Source organism: Hyla sarda, chromosome 8 (genome assembly GCF_029499605.1).
Source record: "Hyla sarda isolate aHylSar1 chromosome 8, aHylSar1.hap1, whole genome shotgun sequence".
Taxonomy (NCBI): domain Eukaryota; kingdom Metazoa; phylum Chordata; class Amphibia; order Anura; family Hylidae; genus Hyla; species Hyla sarda.
Window position 1 is genome coordinate 64,160,356 of NC_079196.1, and position 24,951 is coordinate 64,185,306.

The following is a 24,951-nucleotide window of genomic DNA, read 5'->3' on the forward strand; positions in this document are numbered from 1 at the left end:
CAGTGGGTAGCAACATAATCCGCAAGCCAAATTTCCACTGTGGAAAACCCAGCAGATTATGTACATGTGAAAATACCCTCAAGAAAAAAAATGAAAAACATTAGCAAGAAGTTCCTTAATATTAGTTGAGATTTGTGAACTGTATCTGACTGGGATGCTTAAATGATATTATTTTTATTTTGCAGTATTTATTTTTTTACAAATAAAGAGTTAAAATAATTTACTTTTTTCATAATAACAATTCTATTTCATTATTACCCTAATTCTTTGTTAACATCATTTTTCCTAATTTATTTGATAAATACAAAACTTGTGATATCTGGTGCTACCACCTAGTGGATAGATTGGGGAATGACATCTAGTATAAAATGACAGAAACCAGTACAATGCACGCTGAACTCTTTTGATGATATTTTATTGAAAAGGTACATTAAAAAAGTACACGGAGATTGAAACCATTAATGATCGCGGAAAAAAAATGCTCTAAATGAATGTGCTTGAAGAGGCTCTCTTGTGCTCCACTGTTCAATGTGCTGTGACAACCTCCTAATTCAACGCTTCTTATGTTACCCTTTTAATTGAATACATCTTCAGTAAAATGCCAGTATTACAATACATGTTAATAATAAAAAAAAAAGGACAGATATTTAACTATAAATACCTTATACTCTGTACATTATTGCATTAAGGAGCCACAAAATATTGCGCGGCTTCAATAAAAGTAAAGAAAATAGCTTTAAAACAGAAAATAGACCATTTATAAACTTACAGAACTTTTATTATCTCCATATGAGAGGAGGAAAAGGTTCTGTGTGATCATTTAACTTTCGGGTTATAGATATATTAAATATATATGTTATATATATATATATATATATATATATATATATATATATATATATTTGATCTACTTTTACAATATCTTAGCAGATTCATGGGCTAAAGCAACTGAAGAAGGTGATGATTTCTCTGGATGACAATATAATGTAATATGGCTTTTCTAGGTTGGATCATCTATCAAAACTGGAACGAAAATGGAAACTAAAATTGCATCAAAGCTGAGTTGCCTTTCAGTTGAAACACAGCATTTAGATTCTAGAACTATACAAGACACAACAACATTTGGGTCTAGAACAATACTACACGTTCCCTGTAAACTTTACAAGTTGATCACATAGAATAATACTTTATGTTAGCCACTGATTTGGTGTTATCCACAATAAAGCACTTTTTTTTAAAATTAAGTCTATAGATTCCACACTTCAAGATGGACATTTGGATTCCAAACATGTATTTACATCAAAGGACTAGGAAGACCCCCATTTTCAAGTCTGCCAGGAAAAAAAACAAAAAAAAAAAACTAACAAAAAAACAACAACAAAAAAAATGCATTCGCTGATGGTACAATAAAAAAAGGATCACAGACAAAGTTGCGAAAACAATCCTACATGAGCTTAGAAAAAGCTTTTCACAACACAGACTGCAAGTATTTCAGTGATTGTTTACTGAGCTTTTTTTTTTTTTTTATTCATAATGGCAAAGAATGGCTGAGCCTGTGTGCTCTCTGATTTCCAGACGGCCCTTTAAGAGAAACAACGACAGTGCAAGGAGTCTGTAGGTTCTATTCCTTTGTCCATTCTAAGCTACTGTCGGCACTACCCTCTTAATAAGGTGCAAACAGAATGGAGGCTGTAGTCGCTCGAATGGAGGCGTGTGCTGGTCTTAAAAAAGTAGGGGGTAACCCAGACCCCTGAAATAGAGAATTGTGGGGTCGTGGCGGTAATGAGAGGGTTGATGTCACAGCTGCTGCGAGAGGTGAAGACAAAAAGGTCGGTGTTAAAGGCTTGATCATGTCTTTCTGGAATGCCAGTTTTGCCTGAAAAAAAGAGAGAAATGTGGCAAGAGTTACATCGTTCATAGGGGTGAAAAAAGACAAGAGATTATCAAGTTCAACCTATATCCCTATTGTGTCCCTACTGTGTTGATCCAGAGGTAGGCAAAAAACCCTTTGAGGCTGATGCCAATTGCCCCACACCAGGGGGAAAATTCCTTCCTGACTCCAATATGGCAGTCAGAAGAAATCCCTGGATCAACAATCTGTCCCTATTAAAGGGGTTCTCCCTTGTTTACACTGTTTTTTGTTATTATGTTTGTGTGTTATGTGTGTATAAGTATGTGTTTTTTTTATGTGTGTTGTGATTATGTATATATGTATTTTCTTACCTTTTGTGAAGATCCGGAAGCTGGCCCCTTTTTCTTCCAGTGGCTTGCTGTGCACCTCGGCCTCCGCCATGTTGTGTTCGGTAAGTGGGATGTCGGGGGGGGGGGGGGTGTTCTTGCTTCTGTCCTTCCTATCTTCTGACGACCGAGGCAAATCTTTTCTTCCTGTTTCTTCCGTGGCTCAGCGACGAATCTGCGGCCTCTTCCGGCGCATGCGCAGGTTTTTTTTTTTTTTTACCAATAACGTTTTTTTGTCTAATTGACAAACTGTCTGCGCTTGCGCGAAGCTAAGCTATTAGCGCAGACCTAACGTACGCTACGCTGTTAGCATAGCACTTGCATACTCGCGCATGCGCAGACAGTTTGTCAATTAGACAAAAAAAAACTTTATTAGTAAAAAAAACAACCAAACTACCTGTGGATGCGCCGGAAGAGGCTGCAGATTTGTCGCTGAGCCACGGAAGAAACAGGAAGAAAAGATTTGCCTCGGACGTCAGAAGATAGGAAGGACAGAAGCAAGAACACCCCTCCCCCCCCCCCCCCCCGACATCCCACTTACCGAACACAACATGGCGGAGGCCGAAGTGCACAGCAAGCCACTGGAAGAAAAAGGGGCCAGCTTCCGGATCTTCACAAAAGGTAAGAAAATACATATATACATAATCACAACACACATAAAAAAACACATACTTCTACACACATAACACACAAACATAATAACAAAAAACAGTATAATCAAGGGAGAACTTTAATCTATCTATATATCCATAACCTGTAATGTTATTTCAGTGGTCCCTCAAGTTACAATATTAATTGGTTCTGGGATGACCATTGTATGTTGAAACCATTGTATGTTGAGAACCTTGTAATTGGTTCTAAAGGCACCAAAATGTCATCCAAAAATAGGAAAAAGTGAGAATTAAAGAAAAATAAGTAGATAACTAATAGAGATAAAGCAAGTCCTTACATATAAAAGTAGGAAAGATCTGCTGGGAGCTCTAAATCACTGTCTATGTCAGTGTTTCCCAAGCAGGGAGCCTCCAGCTGTTGCAAAACTACAACTCCCAGCATGCCCGGACAGCCAAAGGCTGTCCGGGCATGCTGAGAGTTGTAATTTTGCAACAGCTGGGGGCACCCTGCTTGGGAAACACTGGTCTACGTAGAGGACAGGAGCCTCTTCAGGGTCCTGTACAGAACACGCAATGTACTAAATATAGTAATGGAGTCGCCCTCACCTGGTGTCCAAAGGAGCAGCTAACCCTGGCACAGGTAAAGTGTACAGAACATGTAATACCTCCTGTACTGTAGGGGGCGCTATCAGACACCAGTCAGTGCATACACTTCAGTAATACAGGGGTTTTACCAGTGAAGGCCCATTCTGATTGGTCGGTTCTTCCAGCCATTGACACGTTTCACAGATCTGGACTGTCTGTAGCATAGTATGTTGAGTCTGGTTTCAACTTACGATGGTCCAGAAAAGACCATTGTATGTTGAAACTATTGTATGTTGAGGCCATTGTAATGGATCCAGACCCCTTTTGATCTTTTATTGTGTTCACCATTCCCACCTCCTCGGGCAGAGAATTCCACAGTCTCACTGCTCTTACAGTAAAGAACCCCCGTCTGTGCTGGTGCAGAAACCTTCTTTCCTCTAGATGTAGAGGATGCCCCCTTGTTATAGATACAGTCCTGGGTATAAATAGATCATATGAGACATCTCTGTACTGTCCCCTGATATATTTATATATTAAATAGAAAGTCCATTTATTTACATTTTTCTCTCCATTTAGCCTATGTTAGGGTTGGCTTCCAAAATCTTTCTTGCCTCACAGACCTCACAGTGCAAAGATCTTGAAGGGTCAATTGCTCCAGATTAGGACATCACCGCTGGAGCATAACACTTTCCCAGACCCCCTTCTGCTGCAGTAATATCTGGTAGAGGAAGTATTTCTTTATGCAAAATATTGGGCCTATCCTGACATTACAAGAAGCAGCGTGAGAACTCATGATTACTAGTGTTGCTCGCGAATATTCGCAATACGAATTTTATTTGCGAATATCGCATATTCGCGAATATTCACGAATATAGCGCTATATATTCGTAATTACGAATATTCGTTTGTTTTTTTCCCAGTACACATCACAGTGATCACCCCTCTCTGCTTCCAGCTTGTGTGATGTAAAGAAGGCTCTAATACTACTGTGTGAGACTGGTATGCGAATTTTTGCTTATGCTAATTTTGTATATGCTAATTTTCGTATACGCGAATTTGCGCATATGCGAAAATAAAACGAGAATATTACGAATATGCGAATATTAGCGAATATATGAAGAATATTTGTCCATATATTCGCGAATTCGAATATGGCCTCTGCCGCTCAACACTAATGATTACCTGATACCGACTGTGGTTGGAAAAACACAGAGAATTTTGCAAAAAATTTTTATGTCCCTTTTACATCACATTTACATTTAAACTTCTTTAAAGTGTCATAGAAGAGAACAAATCTCCTGAATGTAATATAAAAGGGGCTTTAGACTTCATGCCTGACCTTTAAAGCCATTTGATGTTGTGACCTTTGCAGCATCTACAGCAACTCTAAAACTAAAAAGTAAGCATGGGATTGTGTCAAGAGTGTCGTGTCAAGTGTGCGAACTGAGATTATTTTTTTTAATGATTAAAGCCATCTACTAAACATGTTCTGTTTTCTAGACTGTTTCTGTTTTAGGATTTTACTTTTTTATTTCATTTTTTTGTCATTATTATTATGGTAGCTGCTATCTTGCCTGAGCTGTTTTAACAGCATTTAGACATACGTTTAACTGCAAGGCAAGCCTAATGGACACAGACAGCAATAGACTGAAGCTGTCTCATTCAGGTAAATGGGAAAGGTGTTTGGGTGTGTGCAGTGAACTTTTCAGATGTTATTCAATAGTGAGGGGAAGGCTGATCTGTACGCAACAGCTATAGTGTGTACTTCTGTTTGTGTTACATACAGATGTTGGTGTGGGACGCTCTGCTTATTCACCATATCTTCGATCCCTATACTATAAAAGGTTAAATCAGTGGTTAAAATCCACAGCAATTGCACAATAGAATGGCTATGTTGTAGAGTTGAAAATCTGCAGCAGGCTTGTTTTTTGTGGGGAAATTTTTCAATACATGTGGATGACATTGCGCAAAGGGCGAGCTGCTCTATCTATGTCGGGTATGTAACTCCAGGAGTTATGTAAACAGAGTAAATCATGGGACTACACTATTTGCACAACCCCCTTTATTGGGTGTTAGGCAACTTGCACACTTTAGCTGTTTATGGCTTCTTGACCACATTCAGAGGGGGGAGCCTATAGGAGAGATTGGAATACCCTTTTAAACCATCATTCATTTTGGCAAATTTCAGAGTTAATAGTAGTAGTGATACCTGCTTTCCCATTTTTAGAGGTTTTCCTCATTTACATCTGAAAACACATTTTCTGTATAATATTAGACCCTTACCCCTATAAAACACTGTACCATGTAAAATGTTGATAAACTCGAACATTTAATTACGGTTCTTAAAATGAAGCAATTAGCACTTCCTGAAGATGTGTGGGAAATAACCAAGGTAATGAATGCATTCTCCAATTTCTTCACACCTGAAGTACTTATCCTTCTGAAATGTTGAAAATCCTTTCAATCTGCTGGATGATAATGTGTGTTCTTCTAATGCAATATCAGGCAGTTTATCTTTTAATGAACGGGAAGAGTAATCCTGTTTTATAGCAGCTATACAGACAAAAGTCCATTTACTGTTGTTTTCTGCTGCACAATGGGCCCTACATTTCCCCAATATGGAACAAAAGACACTCTGTGTGTTGCTATATGGCGTCTTTCTGTTTCACCATGAGAGAATTCTTTAATATTCACTGCTCAAAAAAATAAAGGGAACACTTAAACAACACAATGTAACTCCAAGTCAATCACACTTCTGTGAAATCACCCTGTCCACTCAGGAAGCAACACTGATTGACCAGACCTGGACTAAAGGTCTGGACTGTTGGGCAAATGGAACAGACAACAGGTGGAAATTATAGGCAATTAACAAGACACCCCCAACAAAGGAGTGGTTCTGCAAGTGGTGACCACAGACCACTTCTTAGTTCCTATGCTTCCTGGCTGATGTTTTGGTCACTTTTGAATGCTGACGATGCTTTCACTCTAGTGGTAGCATGAGACGGAATCTACAACCCACACAAGTGGCTCAGGTAGTGCAGCTCATCCAGGATGGCACATCAATGCGAGCTGTGGCAAGAAGGTTTGCTGTGTCTGTCAGCATAGTGTCCAGAGCATGGAGGTGCTACCAGGAGACAGGCCAGGACATCAGGAGACATGGAGGAGGCCGTATGAGGGCAACAACCCAGCAGCAGAACCGCTACCTCTGCCTTTGTGCCAGGAGGAACAGGAGGAGCACTGCCAGAGCCCTGCAAAATGACCTCCAGCAGGCCACAAATGTGCGTGTGTCCACTCAAACGGTCAGAAACAGACTCCATGGGGGTGGTATGAGGGCCTGACATCCACAGGTGGGGGTTGTACTTACAGCCCAACACCATGCAGGACGTTTGGCATTTGCCAGAGAACACCAAGATTGGCAAATTTGCCACTGGTGCCCTGTGCTCTTCACAGATTAAAGCAGGCTCACACTGAGCCCATGTGACAGACATGGCAGAGTCTGGAGATGCCATGGAGAACATTCTGCTGCCTGCAACATTCTCCAGCATGACCGGTTTGGCAGTGGGTCAGTAATGGTGTGGGGTGGCATTTCATTGTGAGCCTCACATCCCTCCATGTGCATGCCAGAGGTAGCCTGACTGCCATTAGGCACCGAGATGAGATCCTCAGACCCCTTGTGAGACCATATGCTGGTGCAGTTGGCCCTGGGTTCCTCCTAATGCAAGACAATGCTAGACCTCATGTGGCTGGAGTGTGTCAGCAGTTCCTGCAAGAGGAAAGCATTGATGCTATGGACTGGCTGCCCGTTCCCCAGACCTGAATCCGATTGTGCACATCTGGGACATCATGTCTAGCTCCATCCACCAATGCCACGTTGCACCACAGACTGTCCAGGAGTTGGCGGATGCTTTAGTCCAGGTCTGGGAGGACATCCCTCAGGAGATCATCCTCCACCTCATCAGGAGCATGCCCAGGTGTTGTAGGGAGGTCATACGGGCACGTGGAGGACACACACTACTGAGCCTCATTTGGACCTGTTTTAAGGACATTACATCAAAGTTGGATCAGCCTGTAGTGTGGTTTTACACTTTGAATTTGAGTGTGACTCCATATCCAGACCTCCATGAATTGATACATTTGATTTCCATTGATAAGTTTTGTGTGATTTTGTTGTCAGCACATTCAACTGTAAAGACGAAAGTATTTCATACCATTAGTTCATTCATTCAGATCTATGTTATCTTAGTGTTCCCTTTATTTTTTTGAGTAGTGTATGTATGTATCTATAAGAGACTGGAGGTGTATGGAGGCATACTATGGGTCTATAGATCTTTACTGAAATAGCAGCTAGAATTATAGGGTTAAAATAACCAATCAGTGGCCACAGTGGTGTTCTGCATCAGTCATTGATTGGCTGAGTGGACATATCCATGTGTCAAAAGTTTTGATCACTCGAGATCTAAGTGCTGAGAACCCCAATATCCTTAGATATAGCTGGGAGAAGCAACAGCACACTTTACTCTCTATTCCTCGCAGCTGTATCTAGGGATGTCTCATCACTGAAACCCTCACCAATAAACACTTTTGACATTACAAGTGCTTTTCGAAATGACAGTAAAGCATTCAATGGAGGGAACTACCTTACCAGTTCCTACTCAAATTACTCTGACACTGATGATTCCATATTACCAATCCTATAACACAGATCCATAATATGGCCTTTTTTCATGAGCCCATATTCTGTAGGAGCCCATTATACCATATGGTAAGGTTTAGTCTGCCCACATATATGTTTTTAAAATGACTAGGATTTATTAAATTTAAAAAAAATAAAAATAAAAATAAATAAATATATATATATATATATCTATCTATCTATCTATCTATCTATATATATATATATATATATATATATATATATATATATATATATATAAACTACTAGTCTGCATCCTATGACTGTCCAAATTACTACTTCCAGCATGCTCCTTGAGTCACAGGTTGCAGATCACCGGTCTAAACAATATGTAAACTACATAGGAAATGTCGAGGCCCCCATTTGTTTTACTAATAACTTTTATTAGGCTACTAAAAACATTTGTACTAAGTGCAACCATGGACCTTGCCATGTAGTACACTTCCCACTAGAAGTCATTCCTAGAATGTGGTGGGATGATAATCCTCATGTGAAGCATTTTAGAAAGCCGGCCAAACATATTAAATAATAGTCCCCAGCTGGAAATCCTTTTAGCTGATTAACATGCTTGATCCTCCATTAACTTTCTTGGTCAAATTGTATATTAACTGCAATGTTGGCCTGGGGGGGGGGGGGGGGGGGGGGGAGTCGCCATATGGTGACAAACATCATGTATCATCTAGGTCAGAGGCAGAGGTGTAGCTTGAAGCATTTGGCCTGCAAGGTAAAATCAGTAAGGGGGCCCAACACCTTCCATGTGCCCTTTATAAAAATTGTGTCTTTTTATGTGGTGGATAGGGGCCATATGTGACTGCTAGCTCTGTACTTGCTACTGGACAGGGGAGAAGGATCATAGGAAAGCTAAAAATCTGAGATTACATCTGTGTGCAGCATCTTACCCCCTCATATAATCAGTGCACGACCAACTAGTCGATCCAAGGCAGCTGCATGTGTTGCCCCTATGGTACTAATGCCCTTGCAAAGAGTTCAGGATTTTTGTGGGTTTCATACTGCTTGGACATGCCATGTCTTAGAATGACACAAGTTGGACATAGCCACCATTGATAGGTGGATAAAGACTTTCCTTAGCTGCCCATACTGACATCTTGTTTAGGCCAGGACCAGATATGTGTCTTCATATGAGCAGAGTTTAGGCCATGATGGGTAAGTTGCACTCATTTTTCTGGATTTATGATCAGCTGATGAATCTAGCTGAATGCCACCAAGATTGGAATACTTGGAGGATCTGTTCATGCCAATGCTTTGCTTTAGTACATGACTTTTGCTTCTTCTTGATTTAATTGTTATGACTGATGTTATACTGCATTATATGGTGATTCGAGAATCTGTCAGGAATGTGTGAGCTTGGAGTGACGACAGCTTCTAGTTTTTTTGCAGGGAACGATATGGCATGACACATACGGTGATTCAGCCAGTCTTACATCTTACACTCTGTAAAGCCACTACCACAAGTCCATGCTTGTTAGTAAAGGAGATTTCAGTATCTGTTGTTGTTACAGATATAAATGTAATGAAAGATGGGCAGCTTCGAGCTTCGCTTAGCCACAAACTGAAAAAATATTGGTATATATATATTAGTATTCATAACAGAGAGATAGCTAGTACATGTGAACAATATGGACAATAAATATCTTGTGGAAAGGCTGACAGATGTAACTACCAAGGTAGCAGCACAGCGGCCGAAATGGGGCCCAGTAGCTGGGGGGGACACCTTCAATTTGAAAAGGATTTTCTTAAAAAAAAATAAAAAAAATGTATATATATATATATATATATATATATATATATATATATAATCCAGATCAGCTTTTTATATTCCTTAACAGGAGCTAAGCTGATACCAGGGAACATTACCTGAAAAGGTGATGTAATGAGCTGCTTTGCATATTCCATATATATATATATATATATATATATATATATATATATATATATATATATAGTCCAAGGCAGGGGAGTCAGAATAGACCACCTCCAGATCATGCAGGTGACCTACCAGCATGCAATTGCTGGACTAAACTTCCAAAGAGTGCATGGTCACAGCAAAGAAGCACGGAGGTCCGGTAATAGAAGAAAGGCTACCAAATTTATTCACACCATAAAGTGTACAGGTGCAACGATTCGGCAAGACTGCCTTTGTCAAGCATCCAAAACATACAAAATGCCATTCTTAAATACAATAAGGTACAAAGTGATTAAAGGTACAGCCCTTTTCTCTGATAGGAGAATCCCGGCGCTCGCGAAGAGTAAAGGCAGTGGGCTCCAGTCTAATGCACCTGTGCCGGCAACCCGGTGCAGTGCATAAGACTATATGCTGCTCCACTGACCTAAAATTGTGCTTCAGGGAATTATACAGAGTTGGTACATAAATACTATAAAGGGCATATAAGAACAGAAAAAATGGCATACATCAAGGGAAAAAGTTTATTCATACTATATAGGCAAAAAATAGAAACATAAAAAAAAGAAATAAAAAAAAAGGATGCTATCGTGGATGCATCTATAAAGAGAAACATATATATTACCATCAGTTTACAGAAATAAAACAAATATATTACCATCAGTTTACAGAAATAAAAACAAAACCGACCTTGCACATATCAAAAATGTATGTCTAGGAACAGGATACCCAAAAAATGAAAATTTTAATAAAAAATTAAATGAAAAGAGTAAAAAGTTGAAAGAAAAAGGAGAAGAAAAAATAAAAAAAATGAAATACTGTAAAAGGAAAGGGGCAAATGGAAAATAATAGAATAAACAATAATAAAAAATAGAAAACAAAAAATAAAGAATAAAAATGAATAAAAAACAAAAAAGAAAAAATGAAAAAAAAAATTGAAAAAATTACATGTAAGGTTTTAAACTAAAATCAACATTAAGTCCAGTAGGTTGTTAAGTATTCAATGTGTATTTCCATTTCAATTCTTTTTGTTTTGAGCAATTTTTCTGCATAATGGCGGGACATGGTCAATAATCCTGAATCTCAATTAGCTGATATTATGGCCTGCATCATAAAAATGTTTGGGAATGGGTATATCAATTCTCTCGGTACGTATTGAGGTCTTGTGTCCATTTAAGCGAATTCTACATTCATTAATGGTTTCACCGATATAGTACAGGCCACAAGGGCAGTGTAGCATGTAAATTACGTAGGAAGACCTACAGGTATATCTGTGTTTGATTTTAAAGACACGTTCCGTCTGAGGGTGATAGAACGTTTCTCCCTTCACCATGCTATTACAATGACTACATTCCATGAAAATTCCCTTTCCTTGGGCCCAACCATGTATTAGCACCCTTCTTCCTACAACTCACCACATCAGAGGTGATTGGAGAAGAGACTTTCATACTGGCCTACCACAGAGACAGATTGGTTTAATTTGTAGATTGATTTTGAAGCATTTTTTTTGCAGATTGAGGATGAAAAGTTATTTTAATGACGCGATTACCAACCTCCCAGAGATAACAGTGGAGTGGAGGCATATATTGAAATCAAAAGGAGGGACCAGAAGTTGGTGAAGGGAGACACGTTCTATCACCCTCAGACGGTACGTGTCTTTAAAATCAAACACAGATATACCTGTAGGTCTTCCTACGTAATTTACATGCTTCACTGCCCTTGTGGCCTATACTATATCGGTGAAACCATTAATGAATGTAGAATTCGCTTAAATGGACACAAGTCCTCAGAGAATTGATATACCCATTCCCGACATTTCCATGATGCAGGCCATAATATCAGCAAATTGAGATTCAAGATTATTGACCACTTCCTGCCATTATGTAGAAAAATTGCTCAAAACAAAAAGAATTGAAATGGATATACACATTGAATACTTTACAACCTACTGGACTTAATGTTTATTTTAGTTTAAAACCTTACATGTAATTTTCTTCCATTTTTAAAAATGTTTTATTTATTTTTTATAATTTGTTTTCTTCATTTTTATTCTTTATTTTTTATTTATTTTTTTTATTATTTTTTTATTTTATTATTTTCCATTTGTCCCTTTCCTTTTATTTCATGTTTTTTCTTTTTTCTTCTCCTTTTTTCTTTCTTTTAACTTTTTTCTCTTTTCATTAATTTTTATTTTTTAATTTCATTTTCATTTTTTGGGTATCCTGTTCCTAGACATACATTTTTCATATGATCGGTGTTGTTTTTATTTCTGTAAACTGATGGTAATATTATACATGTTTCTCTTTATAGATTTCGACACATCGCTTCACAGTCACTGTCAAGAGAAGAGGAGGGAACATTCATGATAGCATCCTTTTTAAATGTTCATTTCTCTACATATTTTGCCTGTACAGTATGGATATACTATTTTCCTTGATGTAGGCCCTTATAGTATTTATGTACCAGCTCTGTATTATTCCCTGAAACACAATTTTAAGTCAGTGTTTAGCATTTATAGTCATATGCCTTGAGCCCACTGCCTTTAGTCTTCGCGAGCACCGGGATTCGGCACATGCGCACAGAGGCTGATGAGTCTGAATTGAGAAAGTGCAGAACAGATGTCACGAAGGGGAAAAATTCCGGTGATGCGGCTATGCGCAGCCACATTGAAAATATTTACAAACAAAACTATGTATGTTCAATGAGCGCGATCTAGGACAAATACAGTGGATCGGATGGTGTGAGTAGATTCCTGATTCTATGTGGAGTCCCCTCCCACTCTCTATATATTGTACACACGTTATTGTAAGTAAGATTATGCACTTTATTATTAATGTAAGTTGATGTTTTGCTGATGTCACTATAAACCTCCTATAAAAGAAAAAGGCTGTACCTTTAATCAAGAAAGATATAATGCACATGTTTTTTAACCAATCACTTTGTACCTTATTGTATTTAAGAATGGAATTTTGTTTGTTGTGAATGCTTGACAAAGGCAGTCTTGCCGAAACGTAGAACCTGTACACTTTATGGTGTGAATAAATTTGGAAGCCTTTCTTCTATTACCGGACCTCCGTGCTTTTTTGCTGTGACCATACACTCTGTGGACACATATATATATATATATAAATATATATATATATATTGTAAATATACATAACATGTTATTATCTACATTATATAAAAAATTTTTGCAAACAACAGGTACACTTTTCTCTACTATGTGGGCAATGTCTGCTCAAGATGACCCATAGGCTATACTCCTGATCAGTGAATGCATGAAGTATAATCATCACGAAATCCATAAATCTGAAAAATATTATCTGAAGGTTGTACACTAGAAACATGTTTTTATGGGAGTAGAGTATTAAAAATGGCATGCATGCTCCATATCACAGTATTACACTTTCCCTTGTCAAGCAATGAACTGCCATATTATACGGGAACGTTCATTTAAAATGATGGTGTTAGCTCTTGAAGTACAGTGTTTCAGTGCTTCTAAAGCGTTTCCGTGATTCTAAAGACCTCCACTTTATTTCCTCCACTTTGCAGAGCCTCTTTCAATATGTTCCCCTATATTACAGGCCTGATTGCATCTTTTTTCATTTTCTTTTAGTGCGGAGTCTGGTTCAGCAGGTTGCTGACTGGAGCACTTGACCCCTGCAGAGAGCACATAGGAGTGGCTATCCGCAGTCAAAGCTATTATGGAGTCTACTGCTGAGGCTACACAAAATTGAAAGTTTTCTACATTTTTTCCAAATGCACTACAAAGTCCATCAAGAGTACATTTAAAACAAATTGGGCCCCAGTATGAAATGCATTAGTTAATGTATTTTCAATTGAAGCTAGTGCACTTTATGTTATGTTCTACACAATACAATCAACTGTGTAATAAAAACGTTGGCATGTAAAGAAAAGTACAACCGTAACAACTGCCTGTACCCATCTTTTCCCCGTTCTCATATCCCCAGCTGCTTCCGCTACATAAAAGCAAAATAAATATATTAATCAGTTCTATTCTTTTTTTATTTCAACAGCTATACTAGACGTTACTTAGTAAGACCTTCATAATGTGCAAATAACCTGCAGTTTTTTTTGTTCTCTCCCCATTACCACAGATGAGTTGTACTGTATATGACATTCTTCTACATTTGTCTTTAATATTGGCTTAAAATAAGAAATGCACATAACATTGTATTAAGCTTTACTTTGAGCATAAAACAACTAACATATTCTGGATGATGAACGTGCCAGTTTTGCTCAGAGGAAAGCTTCTCACCATACATGGATCCCCCATTCATATATATACCTGGATACACCATTCACATATATACCTGAATCCACCATTCATATATACCTGGATCCACCATTCATATATACCTGGATCCACCATTCATATATACCTGGATCCACCATTCATATATATACCTGGATCCACCATTCACATATATACCTGGATCCACCATTCATTTATTCCTGGATCCACCATTCATATATATACCTGGATCCACCATTCATATATACCTGGATCCACCATTCATTAAATACCTAGATCCACCATTCATGTTTATACCTGGATCCACCATTCATGTTTATACCTGGATCCACCATTCATATATATACCTGGATCCACCATTCATATATATATACCTGGATCCACCATTCATATATACCTGGATCCACCATTCATTAAATACCTAGATCCACCATTCATGTTTATACCTGGATCCACCATTCATGTTTATACCTGGATCCACCATTCATATATATACCTGGATCCACCATTCATATATACCTGGATCCACCATTCATATATATATACCTGGATCCACCATTCATATATATATACCTGGATCCACCATTCATATATACCTGGATCCACCATTCATATATATATACCTGGATCCACCATTCATATATATATACCTGGATCCACCATTCAAGAGTTCAGATGAGGACTTTACACAGGCAGGTTCTTTAGTATGGCTGCACATTATTAGTGGGAGATTTATCAAAACCTGTCCAGAGGAAAAGTTGCTAAGTTGCCCATAGCAACTAATCAAAGCCCTTCTTTCATTTTTCACAGGCCTCTTTAAAAATTAAAGAAGCGATCTGATTGGTTGCTATGGGCAACTCAGCAACTTTTCCTTTGAACAGGTTTTGATAAATCTCCCCCTATGGTCCTAAGCAGCTGTCTGGTAATCTCTATAGAAAATGACGCTGCAAATGTCAAATGTCCCCATGAATCCCCATGGATCTCTGGAATAACATGGATCAGGTATGTATAACTTTTGGGTAGAAAGTAGCATATTAATTTTTTTCTGAGAGATTCAATTTATAGGCTATGGACACCTCTAAAAAGCATTGCCTGTTATCTGTTCTCCTCTCTCTTACCGGGCTGTGCCAACTGTCTTCCAAGGTTTATCTCCCCTGTCTATTCTTTAAGCTGGTGTGTAACCCCCCTCTCTGCTTCCATCTCTCACACTGAGAAAGCAGAAAGTCTGTTAATGTTCTAGCTGACCATACAGCTCTTCCATTCAGGTGTCTCATGGGTATAGACTTTGTGTCCATCTGTCCTCAACTTCTTACTAGCCTACTGAATGTTAGCAAAGAGTAGGGCAAAAAAATTAAAGGCAAACAGAATGACTGCAAAAGCAACCTACAGCGATTGTATTTGTAGTCTGTTACCATGGAGACACATAGCTCTGCATAGGAGCTGTGAAGACAAACCGTGAAAAGGAGATTCTTAGTCATTATGACAATGTACTGTATAATAAACAGAAGATTACAATTACTATGTATCAATGATAGTTGACTGGCTTATTTAGATTTGGAAATAAACCTTATGATATCTAATGATTGTATGGACCTGATATGTTCAGAGATAAAACCATTGTGTGATGGCCCAGCACAATTGTACCTGTTGCTACACTGAATTTAGTTTGGGTGGCTGTAGTCTTTGCTAGACAGTAAAATGTATGTCTAAGAGTGCTGTGGCCTATATCAGTGTGTTTACTACATTGCAACTGTATTTTCTGTGTTTCTGTATACTACCTTCATGCACTAGGTCTTATGCAGAGTGTTAGGGGTTAACAATTATCTTCCCATAAGTCTATTGCACTATGTACAAAAAGTGATATCTAGTCACATTTCCACCCTTTAGGAATTTATTGCTAAGAATTATCCTGTCCCACATCTTTTCCCAGGATAAGGAGTACAAAGCCCAGATTTAAGTTAGTTTTTGGCTAGACCCAAAAAAGAGTGAACATCTATGCTCTGCAGCGCTCTTACATTTTACGTCGGGTTTGCACAAGTGAGCAACAGGTCAGGCCCACCTTTACTGAGAGAGGCCCCAACATCACCAGCACTATCCCAAAACAGGTTTCCTGCCTAATGAGTTCCTCTACAAGAGGAACGAGAGAGGAGAAACAAATTCTGTGGCACTCATTGCAACAAAGAACTAGGTGCGTTATCCTACAAGGTCTAGTTAGTGACTGATAGAAAAGCCCAGGGATCACCTTCTAAATACGTCCATACGTCAGTGGAAAGGGATTCTTGTGCACATTCACCACAAAACATCCTCTGAAGACCCTTGTCAGCTTGTTCAGGTAAATAGGACATAAGCTAGTAATACCCAGGCCAGTCTACATCCTAAAGGGACAGTCCAGGTACAGAAAGAAAGTACTGGAGTAGACAAGGTTTTACCAAAGCAAAGTAGAACTACTAGCATACTAGCACAAGCACATCTCAAGTAAATAGCACCACATATCTCAATGTCAGTGACGAGTGACAAGATACAACTTTCTGCTGAAGTGTATTCAAAAGAACTGTACAATAACCCTGCAAAATTTCTTAAGTATTTGCACTGTACTGGTCTGTCTCAGAAAGAAATTACATTTTAAACTTGTTTTCCAAAAATCCGGACTTTTGAAGTTTTCTTTCCTGGGGCCTTTTGTAAGGTTAAAGGGGTACTCCGGCGCTTAGACATCTTATCCCCTATCCAAAGGATAGAGGATAAGATGCCTGATCGTGGGGGTCCCGCCGCTGGGGACCCCCATGATCTTGCACGCCGCACCCCATTAAAATCAGTCATGCCCCCTCCCATAGGTTTGCATTGAGGGGCGGAGCCGTGACGTCACACGGGGGCGAAGCCTTGAGGTCACAATGCTCCGTCCCCGTGATCGACAGTAATCAGACCCAGAGCGAACACGCTCCGGGGACTGATTTTAATGGGGTGTGGCGTGCAAGATCAAGGGGTCCCCAGCGGCGGGACCCCTGCGATCAGGCATCTTATCCCCTATCCTTTGGATAGGGGATAAGATGTCTAAGCGCCGGAGTACCCCTTTAAGAGCAACTTTAATATAGGAGTCTGGAGAGATCTACAAAGGAAGGTAGGGTTGCACCACTTAAACTACATAATACAGAAGGGAATATAACCCTCATTGTCACCCCATATTATACTCCTCACACACAACCCTATTACTGACATCACAAACACTTGGCACACAACAGTAATATTACTTTACAAGAGAATTCAGTAATTTTCTTATTAAGTCAGTCAAATTTACAGTTTATCACTTACTGTTCTATTATTCTTTATTATTGAAGCTGCATATTTTTCTGGCTGTTTGTATGTCTAAATTAACTTACCGCTAAAATACTAGGGCTGCGCTGAAGTTTGTTGTATGGGCTATATTTAGGCTTCATTGGCTTTCCTGCTACTCTGTCCTTATGTCTTCTGCTGGAGATGTGCTGAAACGATACAAGACAAAACAATATAGTTAGAATCAATGGGGGAGATTTATCAAAACCTGTGCAGAGGAAGAGTGGTGCAGTTGCCCATAGCAACCAATCAGATTGCTTCTTTCATTTTCCACAGGCCTCTAAAGAGGCCTGTGGAAAATGAAAGAAGCAATCTGATTGGTTGCTATGGGCAACTGCACCACTCTTCCTCTGCACAGGTTTTGATAAATCTCCCCCAATGTGTGTATCAGTAGACCATGACATGCAGTCTGTCAGCTTTTTATTCTGCTGGTTTCTAAACTGTTGGGCATCCAAATGCAAATAGACTTCTGCTTAAAATGTGAATTAATAACCAGCTATTATTATACGTTATTGTGGTTAAGAATAAACAAAACCTATTGAAAAACAATTCAAAAACATGTTAGATAATAACCCCCTCAAACAAAATGACCACATTTGCAAATGACATGCAAACTTTTAAAGAAATATCCATTATATTTAGTTGATTTACTTGTTTGCTGACATTTGAATGAATGTCTTCAAATTTATCTCAAGTATTATTTGGGGAGTCACAAATGTCACAAAAAAAAAATTATACAACAATAGCAGCTGGGATTATGGGACGGGGGATGGGACTTCTTGTTTTATGATCTGCTGCTTGAATGACTTCTCTGCTTTGGACAATTCCCACTTGTTAAAGAGTCCCTTGATGATAAAAACCCCTTACTGGGCCCCCAGGGATTTGCTGTAACATGAGGAGATTGAGGAAGCTTGACAGTCTGTGTTCAATTTTCCTGCAGCGCCACTACAGGTGAAATGAAGCATTACACATTGTCCATTGGCATCAATAGACATCAACATGTGAGTAATCCAGAATAGGAAAGGTGCTCTCAACTGTGACTAAGAGATAAGGATTCTCTCAGAACCCCCCCCTATGAATTCTCAAATAGAGTATAGGGGACACTAAGTTTATTTTACATAATGTTATAATAAATACCGTTATAATAAAAAAGGAGTAAAAAAAAAATATTACCTGGACAAGTTCTACATATGTGCCCTGGTAGGACATACCCTTATTAGCCAAGGCATCGAGCCATTGCAAACAGCAGATGTCCCCCTGATAGACTTGGCATGGCCATGTTGAACATTATATCTCCTTAACAGGAATAGGTGAAGAATAACTCAATATTTCCCCTTTAGTGTTGCGGCAGTGGAAATGTGCTCTTTCTGGGGGTTCCAACAGTGGGACCCTTATGACTAGCAAACTGATAAAGGAGGTATAAACATGAAAACGTTTGTCTACATGGTCTGACTCATGGATTGTTCAATATTTTTAGAAAGTTCATTTCAGTAAGACACCTTATCTTTATTGTGTATGGATGACAGATTACCAAATGACCCAGAAAACCCCATTGGTCATACTATTAGAAAGTTATTGCACATTTGGATACAGTAAAAAATGGTGGACTCTATAATGAACTCTAAATAAATATTGAACTGATGAAGTGAATTAATAGATCAAGTTCTAGTTAGAATATTTAGATACGATACCTGTTTAAGCTGGATTTCTGAATTTACGTGGACATCACAAATTTCACAATGAAATGTTTTGTTCTGTAGTCCTGAACCTTTGCTGCCATTCTGGATTTTTAGTCGGGATCCAGACCTAGGATAGGACTTAATTGGACCTGCCCCATTCCGAGCCTCTAGCATTGTCTTGTGTTTTGAACCTTTAAAATTAAAGCAGAGTGTAAAGCTGTGGATTCTACAATATTATCCATACTCACAGAGCATTATGTATATAGAAAGCAGGTGGGCTCAGCATCATACACAAAGGGGTGCTATTAAGCGTACCAAATAACAATAACTACACAAAAAGAAAGGGAGATACGCAATATAATGCACACCCAAAATAACTGTAATCCAAAACGTATATCTTTATTACATATAAATAGTACAAAAAGCAGACAATACAGTTAAAACCAATTAAAAAAGGCCCAATTGGCCACTGCACAAACGAGGGGGGGGGGGGGGGGAACCCCCTACCAAAAAGCAGGGGAGAAATCCCACCCAGGGCACCTGCCTCCACAAATACTCAGGTTATCAACCTATCATACAACAAGAATGTTAAATCAATACAGTCCTGTCCCCACAACACCAATATTATGTATACAACCTGAATATCCTAGGTATATAGTACAGGGGACTGGTAGTAGAGGACAATAAATGGAGGAGCAATATGGCAGGTGCCCCCCTAAAGACCCCACGCGTTCCGTTGCCCGTCGGCAACTTCCTCAGTCCCCTGTACTATATACTGAGGATATTCAGGTTGTATACATAATATTGGTGTTGTGGGGACAGGACTGTATTGATTTAACATTCTTGTTGTATGATAGGTTGATAACCTGAGTATTTGTGGAGGCAGGTGCCCTGGGTGGGGTTTCTCCCCTGCTTTTTGGTCCCCCCCCCCCTCGTTTGTGCAGTGGCCAATTGGGCCTTTTTTAATTGGTTTTAACTGTATTGTCTGCTTTTTGTACAATTTATATGTAATAAAGATATACTTTTTGGATTACAGTTATTTTGGGTGTGCATTATATTGCGTATCTCCCTTTCTTTTTGTGTACTCACAGAGCATGTCCGCATAAAATATTAAAGCACCTTCAAATACTTATATTGTCTTCTTTTGTCAAGTTGTTAAAACTTCAGCTGTTTACTTTTTTTGTTTATCCTGGAAAGCTATGTGACAATATATATCACTATTGCAGCTTCCTTAGGGTTTGTCATCCAGATTTCATACAAAACAAATACTTGTGCTGCATCTTATATGTCTGCTTCTGAGCTTCTCATCATGCGCAGAATAAAATCTCATAAAAATTAGGAAAACTTAGCTATGTAGTGACATTTGCAATGATGATGTGCAAGGATGATGACCCATTATCTACCTTTACTAGAGACCATCATAGGAAGTTACTTGATAACTTTTTTTTTTGTAAATTTGACTGATGTGGACAATCTAAGGGTGTTATGACATGTCTATCACTTTATGATTGTTTTTTTATCCTCACATTTGAAGAGCCATACCTTTTATATCATGCAATAAACATAGCTTTTACAGGGCTTGTTTTTTGCAGGACCTGTTGTATTTTATATTGACACTATTTAAAGGGGAAGTATCAGGAACAAAAACATATTCCCTTCCGCAAGGGGTTAAAGGGAATAGGTTTTAGATTGCAGGGGGTCTGACTGCTGGGACCGTCTGTGATCTCCTGTATAGGGCTTCGGCTCTCCCCGGTAATGGAGTGTGTTGTCCATTATGTTGCTTTATGTTGATTTAGCAGAGAAAAAAACTTGGCAGGTTTTATTTCTCCGCTAAAGTCCTGTCATTTTAGCAAAATCAGCACATAGAGCTCTTAACGCTGATGTCAACCAAGCCTAAACAGTCGGAGTCTTGGAGAGGTGGGGCCAAGCCGCAGCAGCACGCATCCTCCTCACCTTGCTTTCCTTGATAGTGCCCTGTGTTGGAAGCCAGGCCCTGTACATCTATCAGGTGGAAGCTGCACCTGGCTGGGAGGGGGTATGCTGCTGGGACTTGGCACAGCCTCTCTGACTGTGTAGCTGAATTAGAGAAGATTTGTAAGTTTAGAAACAGCGGTCATAGTAAAGTACAGTTGGTTTTATCTCACCATGCACCGCACCTCATAGGGAGCTGACAGATTCCCTTTAACTCTATTTCTCAGGTCAGGATGATTACAGTATTACCAAATGTATATATTTGCTGCTTTACTGTTTATTAAAAGTAAGAACAATTTGCTTTGATTTCAATACCCATACATTTTAATTCTCTGTTCATGGAGTTGTGTGAGACTTGTTATTTTGCGAGGTAAGCTTTAGTTTTTATTAGTGCTATTTTGAGGATATACTGAGGTAGACATTTTACCTACTTTGGGTAAGGCACACTGACCAAAAACAGGGATTATTTTTATTTTATTATGGAATTATTAATATTATTTTTAACAGTGTTCACTTCTTTGATATAGCATTCCAAATACCAAAGCTAAAGTTACATAATAAAAATTCTGTCTGCCAACCACCACTAGGGAAGATCAGTGCACACAGATTATACAGCTCTTATCAGTGCATTTAACCCATATGTAGTAAGCTCTCCTTAGTTGTATAGCAGGACATTACTGACAACCACATTGCAGGAGAAACTGTAGGATACAATACCTGTGTTGTGTGCCTCTAGTTGTGACAATGAGTTGACTGCTACTTTGCATAGTGAACAGTACAATAACTTCTTGGCTTTCTCTTCTTCTGATTCAGAAGCATTGACTGCGGTGCCATTGGTGCTCTTCACAAGTGCTGCCGGTATTACTGCTGTTAATGCAACCTCTGTCTGGGCAATAAAAGATCGTATTTCAGCCATACTGTGGCTAACAGAACTACTGGCTTTTAATCGCTCTTCTTCATCTAGAAAAAAGAAAATACATACAGACTATTTAGCTAGTGTCCACAGACTCATCATCCAGTATTTGTCTACAGCGTTTATTACGGGGGACATTTGACATTTACAAGCAATTACACAGAGATGCAAATTGTTTGAAAAGGAAGAATGGTGTTATTCATCCATCAGAAGGAAGGGTCCACCAGTATAATTTGTCTGATTATTCTCTTTTGTACATAAATGCCCCAGCATCATTGTCACTTTCAATGGATGACTAATTCCCAGTGGAAAAAATAGAACCACAACATATAATTGGGAATCTCTACAGTTTTTGCCCAACATAGGTTAATCTATACAATATTGCACATTTTTTTTTTTAATACAAATGACATGATTTCATGGTTAAAATGTGGAAAAAGTTTGAAGAATATTATGTAGAATCATACCATGACTTATGTAACCACACCATCACCATGTAACCATGTAACTACCAATGAATATAGACTTTACATAAAGGACAAGTAAACCTTCAGGGTTTTTTTTTAGAGCTCTGTGGCAGTCTTCAGTGGTAAAACGGTTACAAATTTTTGTGCTTAAATTCAGTATCCAAAGATGTGGCAAATGTATTGTCTTGTCAAGGGTGGAGAGCAGTCAAGATTAGGGTTTTGCCCTAACCACTGCCCTACTTACTTGGAGGACCTGCCTTAAACAGTGGTCCCCAACTGAGTAATGGTCCCTAAGCTGGACTAAGCAAAGAGGTGTCAAAGTAGTCGTCAGTCCTACTCAGAAACGTGGACAAAAAAGGTGCAAAATCAGCAGAGAAAATAAAACCAGGGACCAGCCGAAAGTCAGAAACCAAAAGGGGTAGTGTAGTACAAAATCACAAACCACAACAAAGTCAGGACAGGCAAAGGGTCCCTTTACATATAGCAGTATAGTATGAATTGGCAAGCGAAGAGGAGTCATGATAAAAGCAAAGATCATGGTTAACAGGTCAGGTCAGAGGATGATCAGACACACTAATGATGTGGTACAACTCTATCACGGCCATAGGTGTACAAACAGCTGATTGGCCTGGCATAACATGCCTCCTCATTGGCAATGTACGTATGTAACGCATATTTCTCATAATGCATTTGACACATCTCACCCTAACAAACTGCACTTTAAGGATTTGTTCCCACACAAAAAAATGGCTGTAAAAATAAGTGTAAATGGAAACATCTATGGAAAAGTGCCCATCAGTGTACATGTTATATGCCCCAATGGCCTTGAAAGAAAATGTTCATAAAACTGTAAAGATCGTCCGTAAAAAATGTCAAATAACCAGAATTATTCGTCTCTTGTATAGTTATTGGTCTGTGTATACTGGTTTTTATTCAGTATCAGTTTGGTAGTATCACCCAAGCGCTATGTAAGGGTAATACATAGTCATGGTGTGGTGGTTTTATTTGTTCCCTTTGGTCCTGACGTTGAAGTATTAATTTTATTTTTTTTAAACACCATTCCTTAAGAAAAACCTGCGTCACTGCAATAACATCAGTAGCATTATTGAAATTGTCTTTTCACAGACCGAGTCTGCCTGAAAGAGCTGAAAAACTGGGCAGGTCTTAGTGGAAGGGGGCATGGCCTCCAGAAGCCCTGCGATTTTACTATAAATTACAAAAAGAACTAGTGAAAAATCATGCCAGGAGCACAGACAATGAAAGATGCGTCAAATGTATTAAGAGGCTAGCTTAGAAGAACTTAGATTCATACATATAAAGTCAACATCTTGTCATACATTAATAGCCAATATATATCTAGGCCTGGAAAAGTAATCTTTTTAATAGATTTAGGACCCACTTCGGGAAGGGCCCTATAGTGGCTACACTGGCCTCAGTGGCTACAATTGCAGCATTGAAGTATATTTTGACATTCATCATGGCTGCACAATCTTTTAGGATATAAAAACGGTTTTCTGTCTATGCCTGATAAAGGTCTTATCCCTGAAATGAGATGTGTGCGAGGAGTGCATGTAAAACTACATCACTAGCCAAAATACAGATTATCTTAGCGTTATTGTATTACATTCATCCACAGAAGTGATGGACTGAGCTTTTATCTATATCAGGTCATATTCTCATCTGACTAAGAATATCTCCTGAGTTTCTTCCAAAAAAATGATTAAAAATGAAAGTAGAGGTAAAAATAAAAAGGGGTTATCAAAAAAACAGGAAAAAATTGGAACAAAAAGAAAAATATGGAATTGTCAGTAAAAAGTTAGATCAAAGTCTCATCTTCTAGAAGTCACAATGACATTGCTGTATTCCTTCTACAATAGGTTTTAAACTGGGTTTAATCCATCAGTGTTATTCATTGACATCTGGTATGCTAACGTATGTTTTGATGAAATGGCATGCCACACTTTTCAGTCCAGCTAAATAAACAAATATGTGCAGGAAATTACACGACTGTAGTCACTAGTTGGTTACACTGGACTAGTTGCTAAACTGAAGGTGCCTGAGGTCCGTTTGCCACACTATGTCAGCCTACTTTTTGCTGGTATGAGTCTGATGAACTGAGTAAACGCAATGTGTTATAGTTATAGAAATATCATTATTTGAATATAATTAAACATATATATCTTTTAATTCATAACATTTTAATGGCCAATAATCTGCCTTGAAAATATGGCCCAACCAAAACAAGATCCAATGTGCTCCAGTAGCAGACA

General features: G+C 38.7%; 1 protein-coding gene across 6 annotated transcripts in view; it reads right to left on the reverse strand.

The window, feature by feature from the left end:
* Positions 1-865: 865 nt before the first annotated feature.
* Positions 866-24,951, reverse strand: part of ZNF385B (zinc finger protein 385B) — a 628,650-nt gene continuing 604,564 nt past the window's right edge. For all 6 annotated transcript variants that reach the window (XM_056536591.1, XM_056536595.1, XM_056536592.1 and 3 more), the window contains 4 exons: positions 22,019-22,261; positions 19,343-19,521; positions 17,699-17,800; positions 866-1,876 (listed from right to left, as the gene is read on the reverse strand). In XM_056536591.1, coding sequence (XP_056392566.1) covers positions 1,664-1,876; positions 17,699-17,800; positions 19,343-19,521; positions 22,019-22,261 — 737 coding nt within the window. In that variant the 3' untranslated portion in view covers positions 866-1,663. The remainder of the gene's footprint in view (positions 1,877-17,698; positions 17,801-19,342; positions 19,522-22,018; positions 22,262-24,951) is intronic.